Source organism: Taudactylus pleione, unplaced genomic scaffold (assembly GCF_031769625.1).
Source record: "Taudactylus pleione unplaced genomic scaffold, aTauple2 ptg001495l, whole genome shotgun sequence".
NCBI classification, from domain to species: Eukaryota; Metazoa; Chordata; class Amphibia; order Anura; family Myobatrachidae; genus Taudactylus; species Taudactylus pleione.
The window spans coordinates 133665-149381 of record NW_028285893.1 but is presented as its reverse complement, the minus strand read 5'-3'; the positions used below and the strand labels follow the sequence as shown (position 1 = coordinate 149381).

The 15717-nt window shown below is 50.6% G+C and overlaps 2 protein-coding genes across 2 annotated transcripts in view; both read right to left on the bottom strand.

The window, feature by feature from the left end:
- ZMYND15 (zinc finger MYND-type containing 15) overlaps positions 1 to 15717 on the bottom strand; it is a 47044-nt gene that overhangs the window by 27517 nt on the left and 3810 nt on the right. The window lies entirely within an intron of this gene.
- Positions 6187 to 15717, bottom strand: part of FBXO24 (F-box protein 24) — a 105038-nt gene continuing 95507 nt past the window's right edge. Inside the window, exon 11 of the mRNA XM_088463896.1 lies at positions 6187 to 6540. Coding sequence (XP_088320022.1) covers positions 6187 to 6540 — 354 coding nt within the window. The remainder of the gene's footprint in view (positions 6541 to 15717) is intronic.

Genomic DNA, 15717 nt, shown 5'->3' with positions numbered 1-15717 from the left:
TACTCAGTATTATTATACAGAGCAGTGTGACCATTATCAGCGTATACTCAGTATTATTATACAGAGCAGTGTGACCATTATCAGCGTATACTCAGTATTATTATACAGAGCAGTGTGACCATTATCAGTGTATACTCAGTATTATTATACAGAGCAGTGTGACCATTATCAGCGTATACTCAGTATTATTATACAGAGCAGTGTGACCATTATCATTGTATACTCAGTATTATTATACAGAGCGGTGTGACCATTATCAGCGTATTCTCAGTATTATTATACAGAGCAGTGTGACCATTATCAGTGTATACTCAGTATTATTATACAGAGCAGTGTGACCATTATCAGTGTATACTCAGTATTATTATACAGAGCGGTGTGACCATTATCAGTGTATACTCAGTATTGTCATATAGAGCGGTGTGACCATTATCAGCGTATACTCAGTATTATTATACAGAGCGGTGTGACCATTATCAGTGTATACTCAGTATTATTATACAGAGCGGTGTGACCATTATCAGTGTATACACAGTATTATTATACAGTGCAGTGTGACCATTATCAGCATATACTCAGTGTTATTATACAGAGCGGTGTGACCATTATCAGTGTATACTCAGTATTATTATACAGAGCGGTGTGACCATTATCAGTGTATACTCAGTATTATAACACAGAGCGGTGTGACCATTATCAGTATATACTCAGTATTATTATACAGAGCAGTGTGACCATTATCAGCGTATACTCAGTATTATTATACAGAGCGGTGTGACCATTATCAGCGTACACTCAGTATTATTATACAGAGCGGTGTGACCATTATCAGTGTATACTCAGTATTATTATACAGAGCGGTGTGACCATTATCAGTGTACACTCAGTATTATTATACAGAGCGGTGTGACCATTATCAGTGTATACTCAGTGTTATTACACAGAGCGGTGTGACCATTATCAGTGTATACTCAGTATTATTATACAGAGCGGTGTGACCATTATCAGTGTATACTCAGTATTATTATACAGAGCGGTGTGACCATTATCAGCGTATACTCAGTATTATTATACAGAGCGGTGTGACCATTATCAGTGTATACTCAGTATTATTATACAGAGCGGTGTGACCATTATCAGTGTATACTCAGTATTATTATACAGAGCGGTGTGACCATTATCAGCGTATACTCAGTATTATTATACAGAGCGGTGTGACCATTATCAGTGTATACTCAGTATTATTATACAGAGCGGTGTGACCATTATCAGTGTATACTCAGTATTATTATACAGAGCAGTGTGACCATTATCAGCGTATAGTCAGTATTATTATACAGAGCGGTGTGACCATTATCAGTGTATACTCAGTATTATTATACAGGGCAGTGTGATCATTATCAGTGTATACTCAGTATTATTACACAGAGCGGTGTGACTATTATCAGTGTATACTCAGTATTATACTCAGTATTATTATACAGAGCGGTGTGATCATTATCAGTGTATACTCAGTATTATTATACAGAGCGGTGTGACCATTATCAGTGTATACTCAGTATTATTATACAGAGCAGTGTGACCATTATCAGTGTATACTCAGTATTATTACACAGAGCGGTGTAACCATTATCAGTGTATACTCAGTATTATTATACAGAGCGGTGTGACCATTATCAGTGTATACTCAGTATTATTATACAGAGCGGTGTGACCATTATCAGTGTATACTCAGTATTATTATACAGAGCAGTGTGACCATTATCAGTGTATACTCAGTATTATTACACAGAGCGGTGTGACCATTATCAGTGTATACTCAGTATTATTATACAGAGCGGTGTGACCATTATCAGTGTATACTCAGTATTATTATACAGAGCGGTATGACCATTATCAGCGTATACTCAGTATTATTATACAGAGCAGTGTGACCATTATCAGTGTATACTCAGTATTATTATACAGAGCGGTGTGACCATTATCAGTGTATACTCAGTATTATTATACAGAGCGGTGTGACCATTATCAGCGTATACTCAGTATTATTATACTGTGATCATTATCAGGGTATACTCAGTACTAATATACAGTGCAGTGTGGCCATTATCGGTACATATAGTAAGTGTATAAGGCAGTGCATACTCAGTCTCACTGTACGATGCAGGGTCCGTCCTCTGGTGGTCTCACGGCAAATGAGCAGTTGATATGAGGTCGCTGCATTCTAAGAGGATTTCAAATCATCGCATAGAAACCCCCCCCCTCCCCCCTTTCCCCCATATATATACCTGCTACATGGTGATATATATCAGTGATGGCACCCAAGGACCCCTAGCAGTTCATGTTTTCCAGATTTGCCCGGTTCCCTAGCTGGTGGACAGGTGCCTTTGTTGCTGACAGGCACATTTCAAAAGATCCACATTGGGAAACATAACCTGTTCAGGGACCATGAGGGGCGACTTGTGTCCCCCAAGGATGACCCACAGCGTAGGTTATATCCGCCTCACCCGACCTGCAGGTGGCAGGTGGCAGTTGGGGGCCGGTTATAACTGTGAGTGGGTGAGGTAGGGATGGGTTACAGGGTGATCTGTGTCCTGTAATGTTCCTATATAGGGGGAGATGTGTCAAGACTTGGAGAGAGATAAACTGGTGCAGTTACCCAAAGCGGCCAATCAATCATCTCCTAACGGTCATTTCAAAGACTGTGCTAGATAAATGACAGCTAAACGCTGATTGGTTGTTTTGGACAACTTCCCCCACTTTATCACTCTCCAAGGCCTGATCCCTCTCCCCCTCTGTCATGCCCAGTGCCGCATGTATGTGCTTAGATGTAAGTGGTGAGCCCTATGGGCTGCTGAGTACTCTCTACCATGGAGGTGACAGGCGGGCTGGTGTCATCTGGGGTCTGCCGCTATCGTCCAGGCCTGGCATTATTACGCTATGAAGACCTGATCCTCCGCCATGTACAGAGAAATACACCTGAGGGTAGTTTGCAGGGGTCACCTTCCCCTCTCAGGGACTTTTTTCTAATCGATTTGCAGCCGTCAGGTTTCCTAAATGGGCCGCGGCCTCCCATGAGCACGGTTTTGGTAAAGAGAGCCTGGGGCCAGGATAAAACCTAGGCGCTAATCCATTTGGTTAGTTGCGTTCCTCTCTTACACACTACACGATCCGGTGTACGACCGCACAATATACCCGTCTATCCCCATCCACCTGCATGCCGTGGTCAGCGACAGTGGGCCTGATGCTGAGCGCTCGCAAGTGGGTCGATGTTGGGCCAGTGCGCATGCGCACGACGGACCCGGCTCCGTCGTGCGCGAGACCCTGATAGCGATGGGCAAGCCGTCGCTATGTGTCTCGCTACAAAGGGGGCGTGCAGTCGATGGTGAGAGACAGCACGCCCCCTTTGGTGGGTGTGCTGGGGGCGTGGCTGGCCAGACGGAGCCAAAAGCACTCCAGGGCTTGCGGCAGACGAGACCCTACCAGAAGGGTCTTGACCATCGCGACCATCTTTTTGGCCGCTCGCTATAGCTGTGGGTGGTAACCCACAGCTATGCGAGCGGCCAGGAAGCCACTCTAAAATCAGGAAGGCAGGCCCTGATTCACAGCGAGCGCTCTCTCAGAGCGTCTGGCTCTGAATCAGGGCCTCTGTCCCATCAGATGGGGCGATGTCGCTGATGACGCACGTGAGCGTGCAATATGGGTGATCTATTGTTCCGATCCGCGTCGGAATGATTTATCGTCCAATATATCGCCTGATGTGTACCCGGCCTTAGCTTCCCTGCTGCTGCCTTGGAACTGTTCCCGGTTTTCAGTTTTCCTGCTCTCTCTCGTCTATATCCCGTCCGCTTATATCTGCTGAGCTCCCATGTGCGCGTTAACTATTACACATTGATTTTATTAGACCACTTATATATTTCTTTATGTCACGTGTGGTTCTTTCTGTGTATGCGTTTCGGCTTTCCGTGGCCCTCTCCCCTATTGCGATGGTTTGTCCCCTTGGTTGATGTTACTGTAATTATTATCTGATGCGGGTAACATGGCGCCATGCAGAGCTTATTGTAACTTTAATGGGGGCAGCAGCAAACCAGCCCCCAGCGTCACAACAGAGAGGATACGAATGTAGAGAGGAGTCAAATGCTGAGATGAGCGCAGGACGACCATATTTGCTTCTGAATTGCGTTCACGGGACTAAATGCGCACATTCGCACATATAGCAGTAGCGCGGATCTCTGCGGCCCGAGCGGCCATGTCTAAACATTTGGGGCCTGATTCATAGGCGCGAGCAGATGCAGCGGCGGAGCATCGGTGTCTTTATGCGAATGCCGTGACGGATTCTCAGCCTACTGAAGCGCACTCTAGCTGCGGCGCTATTCTGTTCCAGCGTGTGCTAAGACGGCAGGTGTAATTTTTATCAGTACGCACTTATACCAGCCCGATCCCCGGCGCAAAGGATACGTCATATGCACATCTCTGCGCTGTCCGCAATTCCATCTCATCCAGACACGCTCGCAAGCACTATGCGCTCGCAAGCGGGTCGATATTTGTGCATTGCGCATGCGTGACCATCGCGACCATCACCTGGCCACTCGCAAAAGCTGTGGGTGGTCAACCACAGCTTAGCGAGCGGCCAGGAGGCCGGCTTTTAAAAAAATAAATGCGGTCGCCCTCATTAAGAGCGAGCGCTCGTTTTTTGCAAGCGGCTCTGAATGAGGGCCTAAGTGCGAACACCTTGCTACCTCCTAGTTACGTAACTATTGCCAGAGTTGAGAACAACTCTGCGTCACGTGCAGTTGCGCACTCTTGGCATGCGATGTATGAAAACACACCAGGTACATCCGCCATAGTGACTTGGTCAGTGCCAGACCGTCCTGTTACCTGTGGGTGCGGAGCGCACATGGAGCCAGCTACTGATACAGGTGCGGGACGCTGCAATGCAATTAAAGGAACACACTGGCAAATTGCGCACGTCTGGGAGAATACTGACAAAAAAAGTCCGGCAACTCACTGTACATGTAATAAGCATTCACAGAGACACCGGGGCAGCTGGTACAGAGTCTCACGCACTGACGATATTCGCGCCATTGGTTGTTACTTTTCAACTGCGAGTGCGTTCAAGTCGCTAAAAGTTGCACTTCGCTTGAGTCCCGCGGTGTGCGCACAGAGAGGGGCAGTACCGAATGACACGCACGGCATCAGAAGTCTACTGGAAACGTGCTGGGTGTTCCTGGCCGGTGACTGGGAGGTGGCTGTGCAGACGTATGGCGACGGTCCGACTTCTGGGCGTGTGGCGGCAGCGTCACAGAACTGGCTGCGTAATCGCCAACATTGGAGGCCATATTCTGACGGAGAATCTGCCTCTAGCCGGCAAGTATTGATGGTGCAGTCATTTGTGGCGTAGGAGAACAGGGGCAATTTGTGGCGTAGGAGAACAGGGGCAATTTGTGGCGTAGGAGAACAGGGGCAATTTGTGGCGGAGGAGAACAGGGGTAATTTGTGGCGTAGGAGAACAGGGGCAATTTGTGGCGTAGGAGAACAGGGGCAATTTGTGGCGGAGGAGAAGACGGGTAATTTGTGGCGTAGGAGAACAGGGGCAATTTGTGGCGTAGGGGAATGAGGCTCCTTTCCTGGGCAACATAAGAGAGTCATTTATTTTGCACCACGCTCTGTTATGATTTATGTGTATTTTGAAAGGTACAAACATATAAGGGACATGAATGTTCCTAGCAGGATTCAGTTTGGTGCATCCCCATCCCCCTGCCCATTTGCATGACCTGTACCCATACCACGCAGAACAGGGTCTCATATCTGTGGCACCAGTCTGAGGCTCCTGTAACATTCAGGTGCTGGTACGGGTTAGAGATGGCCATTGCAAGGAGTGACATAATATAGCGGCAGTGTTTCTGCCATTGCTGCATGCCTTATGGTATAACCTGGCTAGTGGGCATGTGCAGCGGGCACCGCCAGCTTGTGCATATGCAAAGGATGGGCACATGAGGAGATCCTCTCAGCTTCTCAGGAGTCATCGTGTGATATGGAAGCATGCAGGCACACAAACTCCATGAAACGCGTGAGGCCTAGTGACGGGTAATGCCCCGATGTACAGTGCTCTGAGTGTGCATCGCCTCAGTGTAAATAACCACACCTTGCCTTCCTTCCTTGCCTGAACATTAATTTATTTACCGCTTAACACCTATAGCAGATCATTGTGCCCGAGGCGGCCGGCGCGACTTCCCTCCGGCTGGATTCTGCTGCCCTCTGAATCATGCCCAGCGCCTCCCACAAGCACTCCTTCTGGTATCTCAGTAGAGGCATCTGCGTAACCAGTTCCTTGGTCCTGGCCACTCTCTCCGGGACGCTGGCACAACGTCGCAGCTGGCTCAGGCAGTCCTCGCAGGCCTGCGCATCCTTCTCTTTCCTCTCAGCGCCCAAAGATTTACAGCGGCTGTACCGGCGCGTAACGTCTTCCTCCGTGTCATAACTGGACAGGATATACAGGTGGTCTCGCGTGGAGCAGATGCGGCGGGCACAGACGGGAACCTGGCAGCAGACACACAAGTCAACACATGCACTAACCCTGTATGTTCTTGGATATCCTCAATAATGATATTATCACAATCTCCAAAATCAGAGGCTTTCCAAATGGTGACCATACTCAGGAATAGCTTAGTAACCTGCAGCGCTGTACTATCCATTTGGCAATCTAGGCCCCTTGTCTAGAAAAAATATTTAACTGGCTGCTGCTGTATGTGATACACTGAACCCACGCGTTTCTCCATACAGTTACTGTGAGGAGCTCTGCTAAACATTCTTTGAGGCGGAGAATGTCAGGACAGTGTGGAGTAAAGGCAGAAAACATTTTTAAATGTGTTTTTAGGATCCGAGAACAAGCGCCATCTGAAGAAGGCGCTTGTTCTTGAAACTGAATATCCTTTTTGGACCCCTGATGATCAATGGCCCAATAACTAATATATGTGGACTCTAGCGTTTCCGCATGGTTACCGGACCATTTAGTGTTAATGAATAGGCCCCTGGATCAGGCCATATGCATACTACCGACTTTTGTAATCTGCTCCCCAGGAGATGCCCGGAGAACAAAGACAGGTAGCCACTTTTTGGGGGCAGGGCCTGGTTCCCATGTAAGTAGGCCCCACGGGAGCGCGAGGAGGGGGTGGGGCTAAGTTACACATTTCGCCTTCTATATCACGATTCTCAGCAGTTATCTCCCAACTTCACTAGGAAGTGTGTGGGATGCAGAAGATCTAAATACTCTTCCTGGGGTGCGGGGTCTCCCCAAAAAATTCAGGAGCCTCCCGCAACTTCCAAGAGAGTAGGTAAATATGGCCTAATGCACAATACAAACGACAGAAACAAATAACAGGAGATATGGTAAGAACTTACCTTTGTTATCTCTGTTTCTACAAAGTCCTTAAGGTCCACAGGGATACCTTGGGGTATAGGGCTTGGCTCCTGCCATGGGCACCACACAGTTAAAAACTTCCATCCCAGGATGCACGGGCCCCCTCCTATACCCCGCCCCCAGGCCAAGGCACCTCAGTTTTAGTATCAAGCCATAGGCCGGGAGAGAGGAAAAAGGAAGAAGAAAGTCTGGAACACACAAGATTCACATTCTCATAGAAAAGGGAGACAGAAACTGGCGACCAGAACAACACCCTACGGAAGCACAGGGCGTCAGGGCGGGCGCCCTGTGGACCCTAAGGACTTTGTAGAAACAGAGATAACAAAGATAAGTTCTAACCATATCTCCTGTTTTCTACTCCTGGGTCCTTAGGGATCCACAGGGACACCTTGGGGATGTCCCAAAGCAGTATCCTTCAAGGGAGGGGACGCTCCTGTGCCGAGAGGAGAACCCGCCGCCCGAAGGAAGCATCCTGAGAAGCAAATGTGTCAAAGGCGTAATTCCTGACAAAGTATGGACAGAGGACCACGTGGCCCCCTTGCAAAGCTGTACAGCAGAGGTGCCACGTTGAGCTGCCCACGAAGGCCCCAAAGACCTTGTAGAATGAGCCTTCACAGAGGGTGGCACTGGAAGACCTCATTAGTGTACATCTCAGAGATCGCCATGCAAATCCAGCATGCCAAAGTCTGTTTATTGGCAGGCCAACCCCTCCTATGAAATCCATATAGGACAAACAAAGAGTCCGATTTTCTCAAAGAACTGGTACGGTCCACGTAAATCCGCAGAGCCCGTACCACATCCAAAGAAGCCTCACCAGTCGAGATCTCCGATGAATTAAAGGCTGGAACCACAATTTCCTCGTTAATGTGGAAACTAGAGACTACTTTAGGAAGGAATTCGGGACGGGTACGAAGTACTGCCCTATCCAAATAAAAAATTAGAAATGGGGGACGACATGAAAGAGCCGCCAAATCCGACACCCTTCTGGCTGAAGCAATAGCCAAAAGAAACACTGTCTTTGCCGTAAGCCATTTAAAATCCACGGAACCCAAAATGTTCAAATGGAGGACCCTGGAGCACCTTCAGGACCCCAGCGAGATCCCATGGAGCTACCGGATAGACACAGGGAGGCTGGATGCGAAGGACACCATGCATAAATGTGTGGATATCAGGCAGCGTAGCAATCCTATGTTGAAACCAAACCGACAGGGCAGAAACATGCACCTTTAGTGAGACGAGGCGTAGACCTAGATCCAAGCCCGCCTGAAGGAAAGCCAACACTCTTGATATCTGAAACTCGTGAGGATCATACCCTTTAGGGCGACACCACTCAAAATAGGTATGCCACAACACCCTGTGGTAAATTCTAGCTGAAGCAGGCTTCCGAGCTCGTAGCATGGTATTCACCACCGCTCTAGAGAAACCCTTGGACCTCAAGAGGGAAGTCTCAAGAGCCACGCAGTCAAAGACAGCCGACTCAGGTTCGGGTAGAGGCAAGGACCCTGAGACAACAGGTCCGGCCGCTGAGGTAACAGCAATGGAGTGTCGATGGACAGACACTGAAGATCCGAAAACCAACTCCGTCTGGGCCATGCAGGGGCCCACTAGCAGGATCTTGCCTTCTTCCTGCCTGAACTTTCGAATTACTCAAGGCAGTAGGGAGAACGGAGGAAACAGGTACGCGAACTGGAAGTTCCATCGTGCCGACAGAGCGTCCACCAGGAGAGCTCCTGCATCTCTTGTTCGGGATCCGTACGCCCACAGCTTGCGGTTGTGTCTGGAGGCCATGGGGTCTATTTCAGGAAGGTCCCACTTGTCCACCAGGAGTTGGAACATCCTGGTGAAGAGACCATTCCCCCGGGTGTACATCGTGGCGGCTGAGGAAATCTGCTTCCCAGTTGAGCACACCCGGAATGAAGACGGCCGAAATGGCCGGAAGATTGCCTTCTGCCCAAGTCAGGATGCGGGACACCTCCCTTGGCTTCGAGTTCCTCACTGACGATTTAGGTAAGCCACCGTGGTGGCATTGTCTGACTGAACCTGCACAGGTTTCCCCGACAGGAACGGTCTTGTTTGCTGCAGCGCCTTGAACACTGCCCGAAGTTCCAATATATTGATCGGCAGGTCCGATTCCTCTGATGTCCACCGGCCCTGGAAGACGTGTGGGCCTGTCATAGCGCCCCAGCCCCGAAGGCAGGCATCCATTGTTAGAAGGACCCAATCCGAAATCCAAAACGGCATCCCCTGCTGAGATGGGACTTCTGTAACCACCAAGTCAGGGACAGGCGCACCTCCGGAGTGAGCCTGATCATCTGCATCTTTATTTGACTGGGAATCCAGTCCCATCTGGAGAGGATCAACATCTGCAGAAGCCTGGAATGGAACTGGGTATACTCCACCATGTCGAACGTTGACACCATGGAACCCAGTAACTTCATTGCCGAGAGAAGAGACACTCGGCGACTCCTTAGAACATTGCGTATCTTGGACTGCAACAGGACTATCTTTTCTTCCGTCAAGAAGATCCTCTGTTGCTGAGAGTCCAACAATGCCCTGAGATGGACCATTCTCTGAGAAGGAATTAGAGGGAACTTCTTCCAGTTCCCTAGCCAGCCGTGAGCTTGCAATACTGATATTGTCAGTTGTAGATGGCTGCAAAGGACCTGTGGTGACCTTGCCAACAACAGAAGGTCATACAAGTAAGGTAACAGGCGAACTCCCTGCAAAAGCAGGTGTGCCGCCATGACCGCCATTACCTTTGTGAACACCCGAGGAGCCATGGAAAGGCCAAACGGTAGAGCCTGAAACTGGCAATGGGGGTCCGACACCGCAAATCTAAGGTAACGCTGATGAACTTTGGCAATGGGGATATGCAGGTAAGCATATCCCCATATCCCCTCAGGATAACGGAACAGGTTCAATTACTCCCATCTGAAGCATAGAGCGCACCACCTCTTGGATCGCTAGAGCCTTTGTTGGATCTGAAGGAAGGCCTGCTGCAAAGAACTGATGAGGAAGGAGAGGGCATATCCCTGAGATTCCACCTCCCTTACCCAAGTGTCTGTGGTGGTTTGGAACCAACACTGGGCGTATCGCAGAAATCGGGCTCCCACCTTGGGGTCCCCCAAGGGGAGGTCCAGCCCGTCAGGCTGAGGGTTTGTCGTCCGGCTTGGTGGCTGGACGTCTGGTACTCCAAGCTTGTTTCTTGGGCTTAGCTGTCTTTTTGGGACCTGAAGGTCTCGGAAAGGACTGCACCTTAGGTTTTCCCGGAGGGCGATAGGGCTGAAAGGACGAAACTTTAGACCCAGACGGAGTCGGGGCTAAAGGTAGACATGCAGATTTGGCACCCGCAGCATGTCCACTATCTTGTCCAAAGCTGGCCCAAACAGGACCTGCCCATTATAAGGTAAGCATTCCAAGTCTTTCTTGGATTCAGCGTCCGCCCTCCAAGAACGTAACCAAGAGCATCGAGCGGCCACAGCTGCTGCGGAAATCCTAGAATTAAGAAGGCTCAAATCCAAAGCCGCTTTGTTAATGTACATTGCGGAATCCCGAAGGTTACCCACTAACACACAACCTGTTCGCTGGTACCCTCTGAAGTAAATGATGCTTCCAAAGCGTCCGCCCATCTTTCCATAGCCTGGGCCACCCAGCAGACAGCCATAGCTGGTCTAGATGCTCCTCCAGCAAGGGAATAGATAGACAAGGCACACCTCCATCTTACGGTCTGTAGCGTCCGTCAGAGAAGACATAGGCGGCATAGGCAAAGTTGCGCTCATTACTAAGCGCGTCACATGAGAATCCACCTGAGGAGGAGACTCCCATGTAGTAAAATAATCTTCCGCAAAGGGATATGTACGAGCCAGGCGCTTGTGAGGTTGAAATCTTTTTCCCGAAGATTTCCACGCCTCCTCCATGTGATCAACTAGCTGACCAGATAGAGGAAAAACTGCTGAAGCTCCTTTAGCCTCCTTAAAATAAGCATGAGTAGACGCTGCAAGTAGGTTGTCGTCAGTAATTACCATGGCCGCACGGACCGCCCCTATGATACCTGGAATATAAATTCTAGACTTAGCCTCTGCTTGAGGAGTGTCAGTGTCCGACAAATCTAGACTTTCGCCCTCATCAGACGACCCGTCATCCTCATCATCCTGAGCGGATGGATATGACAATAACGGTCTTTTAGCAGGTCTAGATTGATCCTGCCGAGTATTCTGCACCCTAGAATCAGTCCAACCCGCGTCCTTCGGAGTAGGAACCTGTTGAGGCGTGCACTGCGCCATTACCATCTGTCCCGGAACCCCTAGTACGGGAGACGGGATTACCGCCTCTTGTGCGAACCCCAATTGGGGATACGCAGGAGGGACTGTCAACCTATTTACAAGGCAGTCAAGGCTTGCGCAAAACAAGCCCAAGGTGGTTCCTGAGAGGTGCTGGGTACAGCAAAGGTACCAGGGATGGCCAGACATGCAGCACATAACCCATCCTGAAGTAACGCCCCCTCCCCCACACCTGCTTTACATCTGGAGCAGGAAAATAGGAGAGGTGCTCCTCTAACAGAGGGCCTGATTCAGACCCGGTCGCAAGCGCTGAGCGTTCGCAACCGGGTCGATGGTGGCCCAGAGCACATGCGCACGACGGAGCCGGCTCCGTTGTGCGCATGCGCGAGACCCGGATAGCGACGGGCAATCAGTCACTCCGGGTCTCGTACCAAAGGGGGCGTGATGTCGATGTTGAGGGACAGCACCCCCCTTTGGTAGACGGGCCGGGGGGGTGGCTGCCCAGACGGAGGCGTTCCCATGAGAACGCCTCCGTTTGGGGCCGGCCCCACTGACATCACAAGTGATGTCAGTGGGAGAGCTTTCAGCTCTGATAGAAGCCGAAATCTCTTTGGGGCTTGCGGCAACGAGACCCTACCACATGGGTCTCGTCGCAAGCCCGATGGTCGCGATGGTATTGACCATCGCGACCATGTTCCTGGCCGCTCGCTATAGCTGTGGGTGGTCACCCATAGCTATGCGAGCGGCCAGGAGGCCGTTCAAAAAAAAAAAAATAGCCCGGCCCTAATTCAGAGCGAGCGCTCTGTCAGAGCGAGTGGCTCTGAATCAGGGCCAAAGTCCTCACTGGACATATTGGTATGTGACTCTCCCACAGTAATACATTTTAAACTGTGAGGCAGATTCCCACCCTGACAGTACTGGCACTGAGAGGGCTGGTCAGTATGGAGAAATAGGGATAGTTAAAATGGCTGACAGGAGAAATAATCAGACACACAGCGCTAGCACAAAGTCAAATACAATGCAGATATCCTGCACTAAGTGCAATATCACTTACACAGACCTACAGCCTGGCAGTGATAGCACTACATACGCTGACCTGACTGGAGGAGAGGTCTGTAAGGGGCACCCAGGCTCCAAACCCTGCACCACAGCATCTGTCACATAAAATGGCCGCCGAAGGATGAAGGGAGGCGGGCCTGGGGAGGATCGCTGCCTCAGCCCGCCAAAACATCAGTAAGGTGCCGGAGAACAGTGATGGGGAGGAGCCTCCTGTGCGCTACAGGGAAGGCATCCTCCCCTGGCAGGCCATTAACCCCCAGCATGCTGGAGCGTGTTCCGCAATGCTCCAGCCCCGCATCCCTGGTGGTCTAGTGTGAGCTCAGGCATCCGCCTGGCTCCGCTATACTGCCGTCCCCAGGGAGCCCCCAGCCCTGGGGACGCTGAACTATAAGACAGCGGGCGCCTACCGCAGACGCACACTGCTTACCTTATGCAGCCCCCCGTACATCCGGCCACAGTCCACGGCCCGCGGGGGTTCCCTAGCTAGTACCCCCAAGAGCCCGCCGAGTTCCCCGGATCACTACCGGTGGTCGGCGCCGGCGGGGATGTCAGAGCGGTAGCATGGACGTCCACTGGACTGTCCATGCTACTGCTCTTGAAGATCCTCAGGGGCTGCAAACACACAGCCCCCCTGTGCGATGACCCAGCTCCGGCCGGGCACCTACTGAAACTGAGGTGCCTTGGCCTGGGGGTGGGGTATAGGAAGGGGCCCGATGCATCATGGGACGGAAGTTTTTAACTGTATGATGCCCATGGCAGGAGCCAAGCCTATACCCCAAGGTATCCCTGTGGATCCCTAAGGACCCTGGAGTAGAACACTGCCCGAAGTTCCAATATATTGATCGGCAGGTCCGATTCCTCTGATGTCCACCGGCCCTGGAAGATGTGTGGGCCTGTCATAGCGCCCCAGCCCCGAAGGCAGGCATCCATTGTTAGAAGGACCCAATCCGAAATCCAAAACGGCATCCCCTGCTGAGATGGGACTTCTGTAACCACCAAGTCAGGGACAGGCGCACCTCCGGAGTGAGCCTGATCATCTGCATCTTTATTTGACTGGGAATCCAGTCCCATCTGGAGAGGATCAACATCTGCAGAAGCCTGGAATGGAACTGGGTATACTCCACCATGTCGAACGTTGACACCATGGAACCCAGTAACTTCATTGCCGAGAGAAGAGACACTCGGCGACTCCTTAGAACATTGCGTATCTTGGACTGCAACAGGACTATCTTTTCTTCCGTCAAGAAGATCCTCTGTTGCTGAGAGTCCAACAATGCCCTGAGATGGACCATTCTCTGAGAAGGAATTAGAGAGAACTTCTTCCAGTTCCCTAGCCAGCCGTGAGCTTGCAATACTGATATTGTCAGTTGTAGATGGCTGCAAAGGACCTGTGGTGACCTTGCCAACAACAGAAGGTCATACAAGTAAGGTAACAGGCGAACTCCCTGCAAAAGCAGGTGTGCCGCCATGACCGCCATTACCTTTGTGAACACCCGAGGAGCCATGGAAAGGCCAAACGGTAGAGCCTGAAACTGGCAATGGGGGTCCGACACCGCAAATCTGAGGTAACGCTGATGAACTTTGGCAATGGGGATATGCAGGTAAGCATATCCCCATATCCCCTCAGGATAACGGAACAGGCTCAATTACTCCCATCTGAAGCATAGAGCGCACCACCTCTTGGATCGCTAGAGCCTTCGTTGGATCTGAAGGAAGGCCTGCTGCAAAGAACTGATGAGGAAGGAGAGGGCATATCCCTGAGATTCCACCTCCCTTACCCAAGTGTCTGTGGTGGTTTGGAACCAACACTGGGCGTATCGCAGAAATCGGGCTCCCACCTTGGGGTCCCCCAAGGGGAGGTCCAGCCCGTCAGGCTGAGGGTTTGTCGTCCGGCTTGGTGGCTGGATGTCTGGTACTCCAAGCTTGTTTCTTGGGCTTAGCTGTCTTTTTGGGACCTGAAGGTCTCGGAAAGGACTGCACCTTAGGTTTTCCCGGAGGGCGATAGGGCTGAAAGGACGAAACTTTAGACCCAGACGGAGTTGGGGCTAAAGGTAGACATGCAGATTTGGCACCCGCAGCGTGTCCACTATCTTGTCCAAAGCTGGCCCAAACAGGACCTGCCCATTATAAGGTAAGCATTCCAAGTCTTTCTTGGATTCAGCGTCCGCCCTCCAAGAACGTAACCAAGAGCATCGAGCGGCCACAGCTGCTGCGGAAATCCTAGAATTAAGAAGGCTCAAATCCAAAGCCGCTTTGTTAATGTACATTGCGGAATCCCGAAGGTTACCCACTAACACACAACCTGTTCGCTGGTACCCTCTGAAGTAAATGATGCTTCCAAAGCATCCGCCCATCTTTCCATAGCCTGGGCCACCCAGCAGACAGCCATAGCTGGTCTAGATGCTCCTCCAGCAAAGGAATAGATAGACTTAAGGCACACCTCCATCTTACGGTCTGTAGCGTCCGTCAGAGAAGACATAGGCGGCATAGGCAAAGTTGCGCTCATTACTAAGCGCGTCACATGAGAATCCACCTGAGGAGGAGACTCCCATGTAGTAAAATAATCTTCCGCAAAGGGATATGTACGAGCCAGGCACTTGTGAGGTTGAAATCTTTTTCCCGAAGATTTCCACGCCTCCTCCATGTGATCAACTAGCTGACCAGATAGAGGAAAAACTGCTGAAGCTCCTTTAACCTCCTTAAAATAAGCATGAGTAGACGCTGCAGGTAGGTTGTCGTCAGTAATTACCATGGCCGCACGGACCGCCCCTATGATACCTGGAATATAAATTCTAGACTTAGCCTCTGCTTGAGGAGTGTCAGTGTCCGACAAATCTAGACTTTCGCCCTCATCAGACGACCCGTCATCCTCATCATCCTGAGCGGATGGATATGACAATAACGGTCTTTTAGCAGGTCTAGACTGATCCTGCCGAGTATTCTGCACCCTAGAATCAG